A 20,868-nucleotide genomic window follows, 5' to 3' on the forward strand; every position below is an offset into this window, starting at 1 on the left:
GTTGATGTGTTACCCTTGTCAGAAAATAAGGATCTGTATCATATTAATGCACAGCAACTGGCAGCTAAACCCAGGGCCAAATAAATATAATAATTGGCCCTGGGTTTAGCTGCCAGTCGGGGATTAGGCCACAACTCACTTAAGGTGCCTCTGAGAGGACAAAGTGGTAGTCACACAATTCCTTTGGCACATCGGTCAGATTTGTTTGATTTAACTGCTAAGGGTGGTGTGATATACTTATATTAATTGGCTCCAGTGTTTATTGATCAAACTGAGACTTCCCCTTCACCGCCACATATACCCTGGGTACAAATGTTTGTGTTCAAGAGGGTTATTTGTTCGGATGTTAGGATCTGGGTGGGATTAAATTATTTAATTATTGCTACAAAGCAAGATCCCTTAATACTAAAACCAGATCAGTACATCATTCATTTTTTTTTTTTTTTAAGTTTTTATTTTTCAAAAAAAAAATTTTAACAGAGGAAAGAAGAAAAGAAAGAAGAAGAGAGAAAAAATCATACAAGACAGTAGTTTATGCCAGTGGAGCCAAATAAAGTACATATTATGACCTGTAACTCAGAACCATGTCTTTATCTATTCATCAGAAAGACTGTGCCTTACATTCGCAAACATTAGTCAGTTACAATGTCATTATACAATGGGGCCTGGCCTAGTGTCCTCCATTTCCAGCCACAGTGCCCAGACTTTCTCAAATTATATCGGGCATCCCCGAGCAATGTAAGTCATTTTCTGATTAGGAAGGGTGTCGTTAACTAAAGTTCGCCAAAAGCCTAATGATGGTGGGGCGGTGGATTTCCACTGTAGTAGTATGGCCTTCTTCGCATAGTATAACAGTTGGAGATAGCACAACTTGATCCCAGCTTGCAGCCCTAGATCATCCACCACTCCCAAAAGGCATACTAACGGGTTTCTAATGCATGGGACATTTAAGGTGATAGAGATATGTTGTAGAACTTCCCCCCAGTACACCTGAATAAGTGGGCAGGACCAAAACACATGCAAATATGTGCCAACTTCCAGATTACATTTACCACAGTGGTCTGAGGTAGTTGGGTATATCTTCGCAAGCCTATGTGGGGTGAGATATACTCTATTAAAGAACTTCGCTTGAATGTATCTGTCCCTGATTGACATTGTGATGTCCGGGATTTGTTTAAGTGCATCCTCCCACATGTCATCGTCCAGTTCTGGAATGTCACTAACCCATTTTGCTTTTACCTTGGCTAGGGGGTCTGGGGAGGCTTGGCATAGTATGGTATAAAACCATGATGTTGGTTTCACAAGGGCTTCCCTGCGCATATATTTCTCCAGAGTGGAGTCCACCATATCAATGGGCCGAATGGGGAATTGCGTTCTAAATGCATGCCTTAATTGAAGGTATCTAAAGAACATAGAATTAGGCAAATTATAACTCTCTTTTAGGGTTTGAAACCCTTTGATGTCCCCATTCTCCACAATATCCCCTAGAAGTTTCACACCTCTAGTGGCCCAAGTGTTTATGTCAGGGAGCGCACCCAGGTGCGGAAAGGAGTCATTACCCCACAAAGGTGTCCAGCGGGACCACACCGACCTTGCCCTGTGGACATGTTTAAGTCCTTTTTTAAATGCCTCCGCCACCGTGGCCATAGGGGTGGTGATGTTGTAGTGTTCAGTGGAACCTCGATACGGCAATTTGGCCAAGGCCTCAAAAGACCCCATGGACGACGCTTCCAAGGTAGTGGAAGGATTGTCAGCCTGGGGCACCAACCACAAGTGCGCATAGGTTAATTGGCTGGCTAGGAAATAGAGCTTCAGGTTAGGGAGTGCTAGCCCTCCACTCGTCACCGGGGCTTGTAGCGTATTGAAACTCATGCGCGGGTGCTCTCCCGCCCAAATGAATCTGCGCAATATGGACTCTATTTGCTTAAACAATTGATTCCTTGGTGATATAGGTGAATTATGAAACACATACAAGAATTTGGGTAAAAACACCATTTTGAACAAGTTTATTCTACCCGGGGGAGAAAGTGGCAGTTGTTGCCAGAAATCTGTCTTAGCCTTTAAAGCTTCCACTATTGGGGACAGGTTAAGCTCCTCAAACTTTTTGCAATCTATGTGGACATTGATCCCTAAATATTTAAAGGACTGTGTTACTTGTAGGTGGCAAATCTGTGCTGGAGAACCCACAGGTAACGGATCAATCGGGAATATAACCGATTTAGACCAGTTAATGCGGAGTCCAGAAAATTCCCCAAATTCTTCTATGACATGCAGGGCTGTCTCGAGCGCCCTATGTGGATTAGCAAGATAAAGGAGCATGTCATCCGCATACAAAGATAATTTCTCCATAATTCTTCCAATTACTAGCCCTTCGATCCCCTGATCTTCTCTGATTCTTACCGCCAAAGGTTCTATTGCAAGGGCAAACAGCAATGGGGAAAGGGGACAACCCTGTCTCGTCCCCCTCTCAAGTCGTATTGCCTCCGTGAGTACACCATTAACAAGGACTCTAGCTTCCGGTTTATGGGACAGTGCCTTCACCCAACCTATAAACCGCTGCCCAAACCGAACCAAGATTTCCCATAGGTACGCCCACGAGACCGTATCGAATGCCTTAGCTGTGTCCAGCGACACAACTATCCTACTACCACTATTAACATGTTCTAGGGCCAGGTTATTAAATAATCTCCGGACATTGATGTCAGTAGCCTTAGAAGGCATAAATCCAGTCTGGTCTGGATGCACCAGATCAGTGACGACCCGTTTGACTCTGTTTGCCAGAACTTTTGCAAAGATTTTAGTGTCACAATTTAACAAGGCGATAGGGCGGTATGAGTCACATCTGTCAGGTGGTTTGCCTGTCTTGGGTATCAGTACTATATGGGCCATGTAACAGGACGCTGGGAGTGGGGCATCTTGCGACGTTCTGTTAAATAATGTACAGAGTTTAGGGGTCAGAGTCTGTGCGTGGTTTTTATACCATTCCGTTGGAATGCCATTCGGGCCAGGAGACCGCCCTATTGGCATGTCGGCTATAGCTTTATCTATCTCCTCCACCGACATATCTAATTCTAACTCATCCTTTTGTTGTTGGCTAAGGTGTGGGAGCGGTATCTTGTCTACATATGAAACAAGGTTCCGAGTTGAGGTCGGTGGAGGAGCTACATAACTTTTTTGATAGTACTGCTGAAATCTATGTACCAAGGGTGACCTGTCAGTGATCATTACACCATCTTCCCCCTGAACCCCCTGTATAACAGTGTGTGGGACATCTCCCTTAGCTAGTAGGGCGAGTAACTTTCCATTCTTATCCCCCCTGTCAAACCATTCTGCTTTCCGGTACACCTCTTTCTGAGAAGCTTTATCCGTAAGCAGCAGGTTTATACGTCTCTGCGCTGCTGCGAGTTCCTGTTTGGTAACGTCAGAGGGGCTAGATATTAGGCTGCTCTCAAGATTGGCTAAATCAATCCTAGCCGAGTCCAGGCTAACTTCATTATCCCTCCTGGAAGCTGAAATTAAAGAAATATAGGCGCCTCTCGTGTGGGCTTTACATGCGTCCCAGACTATGTCTTCAGGGACACTCCCTTGGTTATCCTGCCAGTAGGCCTCAAGCAATGGAGCATAGTTCTCAGCGACTTTAACATTAGAGATCCACTTAGGGGGGAGTCTCCAATGCTGTGGGGCCGCAGTGTCCCTACCCGCTATTTTTATTATAACTGGGGAGTGATCCGAACATACCCGAGTGGAGAAATGGACGCTCTCCAAGGCCTGCAACACTTCAGCACTGGCCAGGATGAGGTCGATCCTGGACATTGCCGAAGAGGACACAGTATAACAAGAGAATTGCTGGAGATGGGGGTTACTCCATCTCCAGGTGTCAATGAGGCCAGCTGACTCAATCCATTGCGCAAAGATTTTATTATCACTTGCTATGGGCCTCAGTCCATCCACAGCAGGGTCCAGGACCATGTTGAAATCCCCAGCCCATATTATGGGGAAGCTACCCATCGTGGACACCTTCTGTTATACCTCGTTGAGGATTTGTAAATCTGCGGGCGGCGGGAGATACACATTAACAAGTATAAAAGTAGTGCCATCTATTTGCCCCTTGAGAATTATGAATCTCCCTACTCTGTCAGTTATCTTCTCAAATGTAAAATTAAGGGGTTTCCTAATCAATATGGCCACTCCCCTGGAGTAAGTGGAGTATTCTGAATGGTAGACAGATGTAATCCATAACCTTTTTAGGGCCCTGACTCTCTGACCTACAAGGTGAGTTTCTTGTAACATAATAATGTCAGCCCTTGACTTCCTTAATTGTTCCAACACCACCGACCTTTTGATCTTGTCATTTAAACCCCTGACATTCCATGACAGCAAACTAAACTGTTGTTGTACCGACATTGTGCCTAGTAAGGTTGTAGATGGGGGGGGGCGGCCGAGGGCCACCTTCCTAGTATGGGAAACCACAGGTGAACTACATCACAACATTTTCGGAAATAACACACATAATCAAAGTATACCTGGCTCCATCTTGGCATAGAGAGAAAAGTTAGAAAAAGACATTCAATTAAACATCCCCATAGTATACACCCCCCTCCCGGTATCCTCCCCCCAACTTGGAGATACATCATTCCCAAACTAACTCTTATTCCAGGGACGTGTGGAACGTTATTTAACTTGTGAGATAAAGAAAAACAGACGGCAGTCCGAGCTCGCTCTGTGTGTCTTAAGGAGTTGATCTCAGTGTCCAGGTGCTCCGCGAACAGGAGCATTCATCCTTGTAAACAGTTATGTCTTAGTGGTATAACATTATGGCTCAGTTCTGTTGCCTAGTTATGAGCCTCAGTGCGAACTGCCACCATGGTACCCTTCCCCCCGAGTTAGGGACCCAGGCTCACCAGTACACAGTAGATTGCGGCAGTGGGAAGCAAAGCAACCACCCGTCATCATGCCTGAGGGCAGGCCATAGCGCCAGCCTGGGGGCCCCCCAAGGTAACAGTGCTCCTGAACTGAGACGGCCCAGGAATTGATGTTTCACAGGTCTCATGGGACTGTCTCAGCAGTGGGGTTGAAGGCACAGTACTTGGACCAGTCATGTCATAATAGTACTGCTTTGTAACTCAAGGCTGATGCATAACTATGAGCCTCTGTGAGACCTGCCAACATGACACCGCCCACCCCGGTGTGGGAACTCAGACTCCCCCAAACATCATTCATTTTTAATTGTTTTTAACCCATGAACTACGTGCTCTATCCTTTTTTAATTGATGAATTAAATGTTATGTTTTAGTCGCATTTCAGTATATGACAGCTGCTGAACAAGAATAGGGAGCTATTGAGATGAGTCATACAAGACACTTTATATTTAACTAACCAATGAATTTATAAGTATTTAGAACTACAATAATGAGACACACACATGATGAATTGAAATGAATTTTTATTGACATACAATGAATTTTTGATGACCACAAATTGATTTTGTACGTATATAACACATCAAATTAACTTTCTCTATTTCAAATTATTATCACGATATATGGATGGTGTGACGCATTACGACTCTTCTGTTAGTTCTCTCTCTGGTTACATGCTTTTCTGGAATATCACCAACTCCACAAGCTAGTGAGTCCTTGTATGAAATGGTGAAAAATCTGGATTGTGACTTTTAACTTTCCATTCAAGGGGAGTGTGGCCTTTGTTGAACATGGGCCAATAGATATTTCCATATATGGCAAAAGAACAACTAAGTAGACTGAATATTGTGCAGAAACCAGCATCATGGGGCAGTCTTTCAAAACTACCCACATGAAGCAATGCCTTGGCAGCCAAAACCTTTTATCAATTTGTGGTTATATCAGAGCTCAGTACAGATTTTACATGGGTGCTGGGAAGTTAGTTTTAAAGTCATAGTGCTCCGGGCCCCTTAGCTGCCCTGAGGAGGCTCCTGTGATGCTGCCCCCTCTCCCCACTACTGTTACCTCTCATGCCGGGCCTCATCACTAGTGTAGAGAGCGCAATTTGTCTCTTGTACTAGAAGAGATGAATTTCTGTTTTTGTCACCCCTGGAATCTTGCGGGGCAATACCTTCTGAAGCAAGGTTCTCACACCAGCTGTCCTTTGCAAGGGGCAGGGCAGGTGCCTGAAATGTTGCGGACCAGGTTTTTTTTGCCATGTAGTTCTTAATAAAGGCATTTTTAAGCTATATTTAGTGCTGTACAATAAATTTTTCTAGATCATGTTCTACCCCATACCAGATCCAAGGGCAAAGTGTAGGTGACTGGTAGGGCTACCAAGATGGCAATGCCACAGCTCAGTGCTGAGCAGGAGAGCAGGCACTGGCTCACCTTCTAGGGGGAATAACTTAGTAAAAATCATCATGCCTAAAGTTTCAGACTTTTTCATTAATTTTGACTTTTTCAGGATCTGGTGATAAAATGTACTACATACTGACAAAATAAGTTGTTGACAGTTATTTCATTCAGAACGTGTATGACCGTTAACAAAAGCACAAGACAACAGATGAAAAGTTTTTAAATTTATTTTCACTTCAAAGGTACAGAAAAATACAGAAAACACAAGGGCGGAATAAAATTTGTAGGAACAATTGCAGAAAACGGCCACAAGGTAATCATGAAACCTCTATATACAGAATACTGTGTCTAAAATAATGCAAAAAGGAGTGTTTTTCCTTATCAAAGTCGGTCTTAGTTATAAAAACACAACAGCACTAATGAATTTTGGAAACTCCAGTTAAAATGACAAATAAATTACCTAAATAAAAAAAATTAGCTGATGAAAGTAAAAGTATTATTGAAATAGACATTAAATAAAGAAGCAATTCAATTTCACAAAACACACTAAGGTTTAATTTCTATTTTTTTTTCAGTACAGGTTTACTAAACAAATCAATTTTCTTTCTCATATAACCCTGCATGCTAGGTTGGTAACCATCAAACTCTTAAGATTTGATACATTCGTTTATACGTTTCTCAAAAGCATAAGATAAATGCCAACAAATACACTTACCGTATTGATACTGAAAACTATCATATTAGAAGAAGAAAAAATGAATAATTTTGTGAAGGTGAAAGGCTTCTTTAAAAATGTTTAAAGATTTTTAGTTATGTGTAAATATAATTACTAAAGAAAGCAGCATCTTTGTGTTCCTTTCTATTCTCTTCACTGCCTTTCCAAACTATATGTACTATCAAAACAATTTGGCTTTAGTCATCTGTCCTCCAGCCAACACCCAGTTCCCACAAATATCCGAAATGTTTCTGTAATTTTCCTTCTCAGGTCTGTCAGTCACAGAATATGAAGGGCATTTGGGAAACTAGAGTCTTGGATAGAGGATATCAAATTACTGCTAGTTTGTTCCTAAGGTACAAATAGGGGTATATTTATCAGAGTGAAGTTTGAGATCACCACAGTCTGCTAGAGTGAAATTCCGCCACTCTCCATTCACTTCTATAGGATTTTGAAAGGCATATTTATCAAAGGATGAACTTTCCCTTTCACCCATTGATAAATACTCTTTTTAAAATCCCATTGAAATGAATGGAGAGTGGTGGAATTTCACTCTAGAGGACTGTGGTGATCTCTAACTTCACTCTTGATAAATATACCCCATAGTCTTGACCAGCAGTGCATGTAATGGAAAGTAAATGACCTGCTTTCAGTAGCAACCACTTCTGCAAGTCATTGAAATTAAACTAATGAATAATGATTTGCTAAGAGTTATATTTTCTTTCACTATGCATTTTTATTTTTATTTTAGTGGAGTTACCCATTATAATTGGCTATTGATGAAATGATTTTGATTTTTATAAATACTGACTTAACCTTCCAGAAAGACTGGAAGGTCTACAAATGTGCAACACACAGTGTCTTGTTTACAAACATTAAAAATTTGCAACAGTGTAGCAACGTGACCAATCAGCACATTTGATTTGAACAATCTACTGCAAGTTAGAGACTGAAATTAAATGTGATTAGTTATTATGGGTTACCGCACAGGCGCAACCCTAGTGTTTGTAAATCAGGCCCATAGCTTTTTGTGAATAATGAGCAAAATAAACTCAGTAGTGGGTATTCCCTACAAGATATATATATTGCAAGATCATTGAAAGAATGAATGTGTTTGTACTCACAACAAAACTTCACACAATACAAACTGGAGGTAGGGACCATGGCGGAAAGTAGTTTAAAAGAGAGAAATATTTACAAAATTAAGGAAATTTTAATAGGGTTTTTGGACCTTTTTTCATTCACAGGGTTAGACCAGATTTCATGTAAATAGCACCAGATATAGGTATTTAGAGTTAATGGAGCTGTCATCTAGCAACCTTCAGGCCTCTGCACAGAAGGACAGAACACTCTGGTACGAAGAGATGTGTGAAGCATCCTGAGAGACTGCTGGAAAATGCTGAAAAAAATTATATATAAGAATTAAGTTTAACTAGCTCCATTCACTAAAGGCATATTACTAGATTACTGCTCAGCTTCTTTCTTTCCCACCCACAAACAACATGCTCCAAATGTATGATGCTGACAAATAATTATATATGCAAAAGCAGATCTTATTTTAAACAAAATCTCGTTAGAGGGCAACTATAAACCTTTCTTCAGATGCGCTTATTATAGGTTATTATAACAGTTATAATGGAATTTTATGTTACCTCTTTGTACAAACGACTTGTTTTTTACAGGGCTGCCTTTATAAACACGTTTACATTACTACTGGCTGGCTTCACCTCAAATTAAATCTAAATGTACATCCCTGATTTGCAAGGCTATGCTATGCTAGTAAATGCAACATTTTAATACCCTAATTGTTACTTCAGTGTCCAAGTACGGCAAGTATCACCACTTATTCACTGCCAATTTGTAACCATAAATAACTGCAACAGTCACTCCCATTCAGTTTACCTGATCAGCAGTCTCTTTGGTTGTCTCACAGAGGAAGACAGGTTCCTCTGCTTTGGATCTTAGAAGTGGGACTGAGCACACAGTCAGGCTGGAAGTGACTGCAGCCAAGTCTGTAAAAGATACAAACACCATAGAGCACAGTGAAAAAAGATGAATGGATGACCACCAGAAAAAAAGTAAGATAGTAACATTTTGTCAATTTCCCAGCTGCCCCTGGTCATGTGACTTGTGCCTGCACTTTAGGAGAGAAATGCTTTCTGGCAGGCTGCTGTTTTTCCTTCTCAATGTAACTGAATGTGTCTCAGTGGGACATGGGTTTTTACTATTATTGAGTGTTGTTCTTAGATCTACCAGGCAGCTGCTTTCTTGTGTTAGGGAGCTGTTATCTGGTTACCTTCCCATTGTTCTTTTGTTTGGCTGCTGGGGGGGGGGGGAAAGGGAGGGGGTGATATCACTCCAAATTGCAGTACAGCAGTAGAGAGTGGTTGAAGTTTATCAGAGCACAAGTCACATGACTTGGGGCAGCTGGGAAATTGACAATATGTCTAGCCCCATGTCAGATTTCAAAACTGAATATAAAAAAATCTGTTTGTTCTTTTGAGAAATGGATTTCAGTGCAGAATTCTGCTGGAGCAGCACTATTAACTGATTCATTTTGATTTTTTTTCCCCCATGACAGTATCCCTTTAAGTAACATTAGTTGTTGCAAGGGATGTCCTTTGCATTGCACTCATCAGGGCTAAGGATCAAAAAGGTGTATGGCGCAATCATGAGCATTCACGTGATAAAAAGTAGTAGGCATGTTCCCAGGACTGAGCATTATTAGTCACACTTATTAAAACAGTAACAAGTGGAAGAAGCATAAAGCTGCTCTATAACAGTGGGTTAAAACAGCTCAAAACTAGAATCTCTGACTTCATGGTATCCGATCCAAATGAGTGCACAGAAAAATATGTCAGTGATAACATTACAAATTTAGAACATTAATACACATTTAAAGAACTGGTCAGGATCATTAGTTATAGCTACACATCCTCCCAATAGCTACTCATAATGTCAAAATGTACCTGCAAGACTGCAGTGCTTGAGTGATGTATCTGTGGTATATTTCCAAACGCGAAGGATAGGCGACTCTCTCTCACTTGTGAGCAGACCATTTCTTCTTACAGGAATCCTACTGGGACGCACACCCAAACTTTCCAAAGATCTAGAGAAAATTTAATATGAGATCTGTGACATTAATGAATTGCCCTCTCACATAAAAAACATTTGCAGATGGGAATTTCATGGACTTCTGAATCTGGTTGGTCTGTACAGACAGGACTGGTTTGGGCTGAGTATATGGAAGGAGAAGTTTCATGATTTCAGTTGCTTGTACAGAGACAGTTGTCAGGTACACAGACATTTATCCTGCTTTGGTAGGTATGATGAAAATGTCTGCTAGAGTACATATGTTGGTCCATATGGGGTTAGCATGGTTAGACACAGTGTGGAGCACATAAATGCATTAGTTCTGATAGGTAAAAGAAACACATACTCAAGGAAATTTTGGAGTGAACTTGGACAGGAACTTAAAAGTGGGAAACGTTTAAGTTGGTCTTGCTAAAAAGTGAGCACACACACACAAAAGACACAGCGAGAGAGCAAGAGCGAGACAGAGAGAGAGAGAGAAAAGATAGAGGAAAGAAAACTAACTAGAATACATACATAAACATACATCTGGGTTGGCAAAAGGAGGTAAGTGTAACATCCAAAAAAAACACATTGGTAGGGTCATTGAGGCTGGAGTAGTTAGAAAAATGCCAAAAGTATATATAAAAACTAAGGATGAACTTTCTGCATGATTGTTATTGTTAACATATATTTTTAGAGCACCAACATAAAGAACACATATTATGCAGCGCTGATTCAAATTAGGTCCAGTAGAACCCATAAAATAACAAGAGTTTAAAGCTCTAGACAACTGAATGCGACACGATTTTTCACAGATGATGCATTATCGCATTTCAGGACATACAAATTTGGGTTCAGATTTAGTTGCACTCCTAATACAAACTTCTGGGGTTCTATTGGTTAAATATGGGCATATGCATGTGAATAATAACCGTAAAATGATTAGACAGTCAGCAGGACTTAAATGGTGCCTATTTGGTTTAGCATGTTTAGACAACTAGCAGAAGCAAATACAACCCATTAAAGGAGAACTAACCCTTAAACATGACCATGGCTAGAAATTACTGAATTACTGAACTTATTGCAATTGGTTTTACTTTTTTATTATTTGTGATTCTTAAGTTATTTAGCTTTTTATTCAGCAGCTCTCCAGTTTGCAATTTCAGCAATCTGGTTGCTGGGGTCCACATTACAGTAACAACCAAGCATTGATAGAATAAGAGCCTGGAATATAATTAACGGAGGGTCTGAATAGAAAGATGAATAATAAAAGGTTTTAATAACAATAACTTTATAGCCTTAAAGAGCATTTGTTTTAGATGGTGTCAGTGACCCCCATGTGGAAGCTGGAAAAAGTAAAAAGAAGGCAAATAATTCAAAAACGATGATAAAGTGAAGACCAATTGAAAAGTTACTTAGAATTAGCCATTATAACATACTAAAAGTGTACTTAAAGGTGAACCACCCCTTTAAAGTGTTAAGGACACTTTTTTTCTTTTCAAAATATTAATCTACATTAAAAGATAACTATAGGTCATGTTAATCGTTTTTCACTGATAGTTCTGCTTGATTGTTACTTGAAGTTCCTAAACCTGACTGTTTTGCTAACCTGACTGTCCCTTCTCAACCCATCAGTTAGAGTTTCTAATGCTAATGGACTCCTGCTCCACAAATATGGCAGCCCCCTCATAGAGGTACTGGGTAGTAAGAAGGGTAATGTAAAAGCATCAGGCAAATACTTTTATGGCAAAATTATAAATAGTATGCAAAGAAAATATTATGATAAGATATAAAAAAAAGGTTATTTTCAGGTGTCAGTATCTCTTTAATCTTTAGTTCTCTTTAGGGAATGACATGGTTCAGAATTAGACCTGTGCCAATTTTGGGCAAGTTTTGGGTAAGTAATCATTTGAGCTAGGGCTTAGGAATCACTTACTTGGAGTACTCTGCATTATTATGGCTACTACCTCTTTTCTGCATGTTCTAGAAACAAGAAATAAAAACAGAATTATTCCCATGACCTGTACACCATTCGCAAGCTGAAACAATTGAGTATAGCAACTATATGAGTTACAAAGTCAGTCTAATCGTATTGCTTGGACACTATGCGCATTGACTGCCATGACTAAAATTTAGCAGAGTGTCCCCTTTTAAATATAAAATCCTGGGATATAACAAATGCCAGGGCATCAAAAACTGTAAAAGCAACCTGCTACACATGGATCATGTGGTGTGCTGATTAAGAATTCAGAATATGCAACCGTTAACGCAGCTTTCATGTGAATCAAAGTGTATGTAATGTGCTACTAATAAACTTCAAAATCTATTGGAAGAGAGAGAGAGAGAACATCAATTGAATAATTAACCAACAAACAATTTATATTATATTAAGCAGCCTATTAAATAATTTTACCAACCTGGTACCAACTAAATGTTCTGAAAGTACCCGCACTCTTTCTCCAACAATCAATAGTGGGTGCTATGGTCAAATATAGTGTACAGCTTTTAAAATGGACCAGCACTCCGGATATTAGTGATGTGATGTTTCAATAAAATTGTTTCATTCACTAATATTCGGAGTGCTGGTCCACTTTGAAAGATATATATAGTTATACAGGAGCAGTGACCAGCTCCATGTTGTAGCTCCCACCCTTCCCAGCTATAGTCAGGTATATTTGTATAGAGACCTACATTGTTTCGGGACTATAGTGTGCCAGCTATGACACATATATTTTGTTGCAAGTGTGGCACAAATAAAATGCTGTAGTAAGCCAATTGCATATAAACATGCTTTTATTGAGCTGATTAGGGAGTAACCGGGTGTCAGTTGCTATATCTAAGGGAAGAACAACTTCAGTCTAGTGTGATCTGTACTCAACAGGGTGAGCAATTACCTGCAGTAAAGCAAAGCCATGACTTTGATGGACATGTTGCCTGGGGGATTCTCCTTCCCGGTCATTTTTCTTGGCTTGAGTTCCATTCTTCACCTTAGCAGCTGGGGAAAGGCCACTGAAGCCACTACCTGCAGAAATTTGACATTGAACACATTATTCCTGCTAGATGGTAGCAGATGTACAAACGAGACATACCCTGGACATATGGCTTCATCATTGTTTTTCAAAGTACAGTGAAAAAACAACTCTGCTCTACCATAAGCTCTTTTGGGTAGGGCCCACATTACCTCTTGTACATTATATGTTATTGGTTGTATTTTTGCATGAAATTTATATTTATACAATTAGTCAAATAAGTAAACCAATTGATGTGGTAATTATGTTTGATGCCTATATACACCCACCTTTCCGACATCATAATTAAGTGGCAGATAGGGGCATATCCTGGTCAACAAAGCCAGTGTGTGTAGCCAAATTAGCAAGTGAAATTACCCTTTGGCTATCTGTTTGACAGGGCAAAAGGTTAATAGGGAAGGGATTTAGAGAAACTGGAAAATTGGATGGTGATACAAACCTGACATGCTGAGGGACAATGATAAAGGGCAAGATGTCTTTGCATGTGATGATGTTTTAGGATATCCAGACCTCAGGGAAGGCACTTGTGTGCTCAGGTGCTGCGGACATCCAGTAGGACTATGCACTGCAGAACGTAGCAATGATTGCTGGCGTCTTTTATCTTGAGTTCTTGTTTCTACCAAAAATAATGTGAACATTTTATTTGAAAAAAATTTGAGATATACAGTGAATATGGGAATATGACATTTATCTACCATAATTAAGCAATTAGCTTATATTCTTCTGTGCAGAACATACTGGTAACACCAACAAATGAAAGGGTTTTATATGTTTTTAAATATGATTTGTTTGCTTCAGAAATACTGCTATGGATTACATAGTTAAGCTGCTGGTTAAATATAGAACAGGGATCAAGTTTTCAAGAAAGGGTTGAGGAGTGCAGGCTGAGGTCCGATGCCTAGGGCAGCCCTGAGTTTTAGCCATTTGGGCTCTATGCAGTTTAGCTTTGTACAGACAAGGTATATGTTGTGAGTATGAAAAGCTCTCGTGTGGCGAGGTCAATCTCAGTGGTGAATGGCATTATATTTCAAGAGAATTTAAAGGAAAAGGAACCTTCCCCCCAAATCCCAGGCCCCTTCCTTTAGCCCCCCCCCCCACTTTCTTGTCCCCACAGCAGCTGTTACTATGAATAGTGTCCAAATATGCAGAGTTTTGCAGCAGGGTTGACAGGCTCCATCTTGTGTCTCTTCTGTAGAAGCAGGCAGCAGGAGTATATTCAGTTAAAGCTAAATCCACTATTGGCTTCAATTGTGCATGCTCCTGCAGGCTCCATGTCAGCAATCTGACAGAAAATATCCATAATGGCCCGAGATGGTGCATGTCAATGCTGCTGTGCAAGAGAAACTCTTGACAGTTGGGGGGAAAGATTTGCTCTCCTTTAAGAAGCAATATTTTCTGCACAAGTAAGAGGCAATGCCAAACTATATTTGAATACTTTCCTAAATCCATAATGAACCTAAATAAATGTAAATTTTGTGGTTTCATGTTCATCTATTTTTGTTTTATGCTTGCATGACATTTAATGTTCTCTTGCATCCACTTACTCATTTCTCCCTTTTTCTGCAGGTTTGAGCTCATTCAGGCCAGTTCAGCTGCAGACTTGCATTAGACGCATGTCAGTTTTTATGTGTGCCATACATAGGGTGCCCAGTAAATAACACTTCCTTTAGGGCTCACTTGTGGTTATATCTCTGCTCTTTGCACCTTATTCAGAAAAGCAGAAGCAACTGGCATTTTTGGTGCGAGACACAAGATTCGCAAGTGCTTTTGTAAAAGGCCTTTAAATGTGTGCAATTATGCTCTTTAAAGAATTATGTTCTTTAATTAGCCCTAAAGGCATTTCTAGGTGCAGTCAGGCTATTCCCATATTGAAAATACCTTACAACTTCATTAAATAGTAGTTCTAAATGGTATAGAATGCTTGAGCTAGTTGTGCTTACTTGCCAAATCACGTATTTCATACTGTACGGGCCTGTCTTTAAACAGTGAACCTTTTTCTTTACTTTAATTGCTCTGGCACAACCAAAACCTCTGGATCCCATATCTGTTCTCCTGGAATTCCCTCTTATTCGACATGCTCAACTTTAACTGTACACTGAAATGTGGAGTCAACATTATGCTTGTATTGTGGAAGTAACAGAACAGTATTTAGCTGCAAGACGTCATATTTTAGAAATGAGCCATTCTTTGATCCATCTATTCTCATAATATGGTCAAATTGTGTGATAGTTAGTTTTTTTTCATAATTAGGGTTTACTGGTATGAGGTGTTTCAACACCCCCACTTTTGTGACTTTTCTCTTCATTTCCTCCTCCCAATTGGACACTGCACTGTTGTCTCTAATTCCTAAAATAATATGGTAACCCAGCTGATCTTCCAACAGACCTAGAGGAGAAATTCCAATTTTGCTTTTAATTGACTTACATTTCCAATTAAAGACCACTGCAAATTTGCAATTTATTTGTAAACTGCTAATAATCACATTCTCTTCCACTATACAAAAAACTGTTTTTGGGTGTGGACTCTTAATAGTTCTGCATTTTCAGATTTCCTCATTTGATACTCTTATCTCTGTTTCTGTCAATAATAAATGAGACGCAGGTCTATGCAGCAGTGCAGTAAATGGTAAATATTTGGCCCCAAAGTGACTACCTTATAGGGATGGTCCAGATGCTGCAGATCTTGGCCTGTGGAGAAACGTAGGGCTAGAATCCACTCTTCCACTCTGCTGCCACTTAAATTCATTGGGGTATATTTATCAAAGAGTGAAGTTAGAGATCACCACAGCCTGCTTGAGTGAAATACCGCCTCTCTCCATTTATTTCTATTATATTTTTAAAGGTGTATTTACCAGAGGGTGAAAGTTCACGCTTTGATATATCCGCCTTTAAAAATCCCCAAAAAAATAATGAAAAGAAGTGGTATTTCACTCTAGCGGACTGTGGTGATCTCCATCTTCACTCTTTGATAATTATACTCCCTTTGCCTCAAGTGCATGCAGACGCAGCGGATTTCATCAAAGTTCAAAATCGGCCAGAGAGTTATTGTTACGTTATTGGAATTTGTATGCAGATCAGTGTTAGGGCCAGATTAAGACCATAGAAACACTGGACGGATTTCTGTTGTCAGTAAATGCCACATTGCTAAAACTAGGCAAGGAGTTTATGTTATGTAACAATGTCAGATGCATTTTATATGTTTATTACAAATGTCTGAATTTAAATAATGCCATGGGTGATTATGTCAGGGAGAACTAGCCGCCATCAAAATAGCTTTGTTTGCCAGGAGATACTTCCCTTTCACTTAAAGAAACAGTAACCACCAAAAAACCAAAGTGCCTTAAACTAGTCAAAATATAACATACTGTTGTGCCGCACAAGTAAAACTGGTATGTTTGCTTCATAATAACAAGCTGCTTCATATAAATAAGCTGCGGTGTACAGGCACATGTCAGGGGCTGCTTCCACCTCAGGCAGCAGCCCTGATGAAGCCCCCCCTCCCGCTCCGCGCTTCTAACTTGTAGCGTTGGAGCGGGTCAAGGAGGGGCCACATCACTAGTGCAGTGAGCGGTATAGCACTCGCTGCACTAGAAGAAACGAATTTCTGTTTTAAAAAGTGTAAATTCGGCTCTTAAAGTTACCAGAGGCGTCTTTTTGCTGCCCCTGGTAACTGACCACTCCGTGCCGCTTGAGGCAAGATTCTCACCTTGCCTCATGGCCGGAGCGGCCCTGGCTGTATAGCTATGGGGCAGCCATTCAAAGCTGAAAAAAGGAGAAAAGGCAAAGGTTACACAGCATATAATAGATACATTTCTGTAGTATACAATGGAATTCTTCAGTACTTATCTGTATCTACTATGTATCATGTCCTTGAATTGCTGCCAAATGGTTACACAGCAGCTTGTTTATATAAACTATAGTAATCTTTCTAAAGCAAACACACCAGTTTTACCAGTGTAGGGCAACAGTACATTATAGTGTCAATCTTTACTGGTGTTACTGTTCCTTTAAATAGGAAATGTTCTGTCTATGACAGTTATGGTCATATGTTCCCAATTCAAAAATATTCTTATTTCTTATCTTATTATTACAATGCTTTATTTGTATATAGCATCAATATGTTATGCAGAGATTATGAGAAGTGACTGTTAGAGAAAGATGAAAACCATGGTGAGCCATGGCTCTTTTTTCCACAACAGTGCCTTGTTTTCATGCCCCTGAAATGAATGAACAGCAGAAAGACAAGTGGTATCTAAATGTATGCAAACAGAATTTTATTAATGTTTCAGTTTTACACAAAGTAGCAAGAGATGGAACAAAGTGAATGCTAATGGAAAACATGACAAGAAAAGACTGACGTTGAGCAAGGAAACAATTTCACTGTAAGACATAAACACTCATGACAAGAGGCACTTGGTCGTATTCCCATCTCACTGAGATAAAACAGGGGAAATACGGCCTTACATTGGTGAGTCCTGTTACAGTGCTAGAAAAGACCCTGATCAGAATAAGTGCAAAAATCAAAGGTGTCGTTTATGCTCTTGCCCCCTTTTAGCTAGAGCTTAAATTCTAAAATAAGCAGCTGATATTTAAAAGGCCTTGCACATGGAGAATGCAAGGCAAAGCAATAATTAGCTTGAGTAATTTCCTCACTCGGCTCTTATGATTTGTTTTATTCAGCAGCGCTTCCACACAGCACACATAGAGCTACAGTCAATATAAGCAAACAGGGGCAAGTGGGACATACCAATAGATCTCTAGCTGGTGATCAGTATACCTTGAGCAGAGAAATGTCTATAAGCAGCTTTATTAGACTGCAATCCTGTTTGCTTTTTTTTTTTACGCAAAACAGGATATAAGAAATAGTGATTGCTTGTTTAAATACAGCAATATGTATTTCCTTATCAATGTAGCAAAGTTTTGTGGTGGTAGATGCTGTTGGAATAACATCACTAAAAGTAGATTCCTCGTCAGTTATCTGGGACCCCTATACTAAAATGCTCATACAACATACATAGACTGCTAATATGCATCACTAATAATACAAGCAGGTTCATATGTACAGGATCTAACAAAGAATACAGTATCATGATGGTTACACAAGTGCCACCCACACACACACACACACACACACACACACACACACGAGATACAAAACCACAATGTACTCAATATGAAGAAAACACACACACACACAAAGCAACACTGAATATAAACTGAAAAAAGCTCTCACGTATACAAAAACAAAAAAAACAGTATATGTATAGCAATATATTATAAGGCTCAAAGTGCCATAGGAAGTCCACACACAATACAAGATCACAAACAGCGTAAACACCACCACGCTGAACATGAAATAACCAAGAATTTTATACAGCCTACACATAGGATAAATATATAGAGCATGGGTATGAAGGCAAATCCCAGTTTACGTTGCAACATTCGGATTTAACATTAAAAAAAAAACTTGACAAAGATATAGAACAACCGAAAAAAACACACTAAAGGAAACACACATATGGGAGGAAATACTACAAGTAATCAGGAGTGATCACATGCACAAAACAAAATATACACAAGCAGCCAAAAGAAACTCAAATGACTAGGAATAGATCTTGGATACAGAATGGTCAGTATACATAATCATGACTATAATGTATCGCCATGAATATTCCTTACACAAATGTGACACAAAATACAGAACACAAAGTCACAATGTGTGCAAAATAAGGGTGAAACACACAGGATCCTTGTTTATATAAACACAGGAGAAAGCAACAAACACTTAGGGGCAGATTCACTAAGGGTCGAATTTCGAAGTTAAAAATACTTCGAAATTCGACCCTCGAATTGAAATCCTTCGACTTCGAATATCGAAGTCGAAGGATTTAGCGCTAAACGTTCGTTCGATCGAACGATTTTTCGTTCGATCGAACGATTAAATCCTTCGAATCGAACGATTCGAAGGATTTTAATCCAACGATCGAAGGAAAATCCTTCGATCAAAAAAAGTTTAGCAAGCCTATGGGGACCTTCCCCATAGGCTAACATTGACTTCGGTAGGTTTTATCTGCCGAAGTAGGGGGTCGAAGTTTTTTTTAAAGGGAAAGTACTTCGACTATCGAATGGTCGAATAGTCGAACGATTTTTCGTTCGATTCGTTCGATTTCGTTCGAATTCGAACGAATTTAACCAATTCGATGGTCGAAGTACCCAAAAAATACTTCGAAATTCGAATTTTTTTCATTCGAATCCTTCACTCGAGCTTAGTGAATCGGCCCCTTAAAGTACAGAATTACAATTACAGATACAAAATAAAAACACACAAACACACACGCACATTTGTTGCAGAATTGATACTGGCTCAAAATAAAGTGCAAAAAGGATTTTTCTCCACAAGGCACCTTACAATTTTCAATTAAGGAAAACAAATGAATTTATAGAATGCAAATTCAAGTTTCCCAGGAAACAACTATAAATAACACAACACGGGCAAAAAATAAGGAGACAACTAAAAACTCTTCACTACTTGGGTAGTATTAAGAAACTTCATGCTACAAAATATTCCCAAAATAGTCCAAGAATAATAATATCACAAGGTAGAAGAAGTCTCAGCATTTCGAAAACTGAAAGGCATGTAGAGGTATGTATGTATATTTTCCCCTATAAATGCACTGGCAGCTATTCAGTGCAGTCTTTCTGTTCATATTGAATTAGTGGGCATTAATAGAACTTGCTGATTTAACTCTCACAGAGCACATTTCTCATTAAACCAAGGCTTTGTAACACATATAGCAATTACTAAAACCGTCCATCAACAAGAAAAGATAGAACCTAATATCAAATACATACTCCATAACTCGAATCACCTAAACCATAACTTTTAGATGTCACTTTTGGTAGGTGTCTGGAACAATAAACTACATGAATGTCTACATATCAAGCAGGAGATGGATATGTAGAGGGAGTAGTAGTAGAGGTCTGTAGAGGAAGTAAAAGATGCAGAAAAATCAGGAGGGTTTGAAAGTCCCCATTAATCTGGGGGAAAAGGCTGGATATACTGTATCTTCATTGCAGAGAGGAGAAATGGGTATTCTGATGAGTCCAGTGAAAGGGTGTCTTTTTGATTTAGTTCTAGAGTTATATTTCCATCAGTCTGTGAGTGTATGGCAGTGTAGTCAATAGCAGCAATTCCCATTTTAATGACCTTGAAGACAGGAATTGAAAGAGCCTTTGGGGGATGGAGAAAAGGTTATTTACATAAATAAATGTCCAGACTGCATCTCCATGCAATCACAGTGGCCACACAGATAGATGCATAAAAAAAGGCAGACCTATTCCCTTCTAAGGCCTGTCGCACAAAGGGTATTATGGCTGTTTCTATAATCAGACTAAAATCAGCAGTGATGAAAATGTCCTAAGTCGCCTACCACCAGGCTCTTCTGAAAGCAAATTTGGTGGAGATGGGAAGATCTAGGGTCAAAAAAGCTCAAGCAATCAAGATTCTCTACCTGTCGAGACAATAGAGGCATTTTAACCGCTGGTGTTTTCTTTCTGATTATAGTAGTAGTAGTCAAATGATTCCATTAGGTTTATAACAATTATTTTATCCAAGCATGTTTACGTTTAAATAAGGTTGTAAGACCTTTTTATCCTATCCTATATAGACAGCAAACAGTATAAGCATCAGTATAATCTGCAGTATATCACATGTAAATCAAATGTCAGTTTTA

General features: G+C 39.5%; 1 protein-coding gene across 4 annotated transcripts in view; it reads right to left on the minus strand.

Moving 5' to 3' along the window:
- Window positions 1-7,581: 7,581 nt before the first annotated feature.
- Window positions 7,582-20,868, minus strand: part of agbl5.L (AGBL carboxypeptidase 5 L homeolog) — a 29,523-nt gene continuing 16,236 nt past the window's right edge. For all 4 annotated transcript variants that reach the window (XM_041572916.1, XM_018228986.2, XM_018228987.2 and 1 more), the window contains 6 exons: window positions 13,576-13,752; window positions 13,002-13,129; window positions 12,044-12,090; window positions 10,002-10,141; window positions 8,935-9,044; window positions 7,582-8,431 (listed from right to left, as the gene is read on the minus strand). In XM_041572916.1, the coding sequence (XP_041428850.1) occupies window positions 8,354-8,431; window positions 8,935-9,044; window positions 10,002-10,141; window positions 12,044-12,090; window positions 13,002-13,129; window positions 13,576-13,752 (680 nt within the window). In that variant the 3' untranslated portion in view covers window positions 7,582-8,353. The remainder of the gene's footprint in view (window positions 8,432-8,934; window positions 9,045-10,001; window positions 10,142-12,043; window positions 12,091-13,001; window positions 13,130-13,575; window positions 13,753-20,868) is intronic.

Source organism: Xenopus laevis, chromosome 8L, assembly GCF_017654675.1.
Source record: "Xenopus laevis strain J_2021 chromosome 8L, Xenopus_laevis_v10.1, whole genome shotgun sequence".
Lineage (NCBI taxonomy): Eukaryota > Metazoa > Chordata > Amphibia > Anura > Pipidae > Xenopus > Xenopus laevis.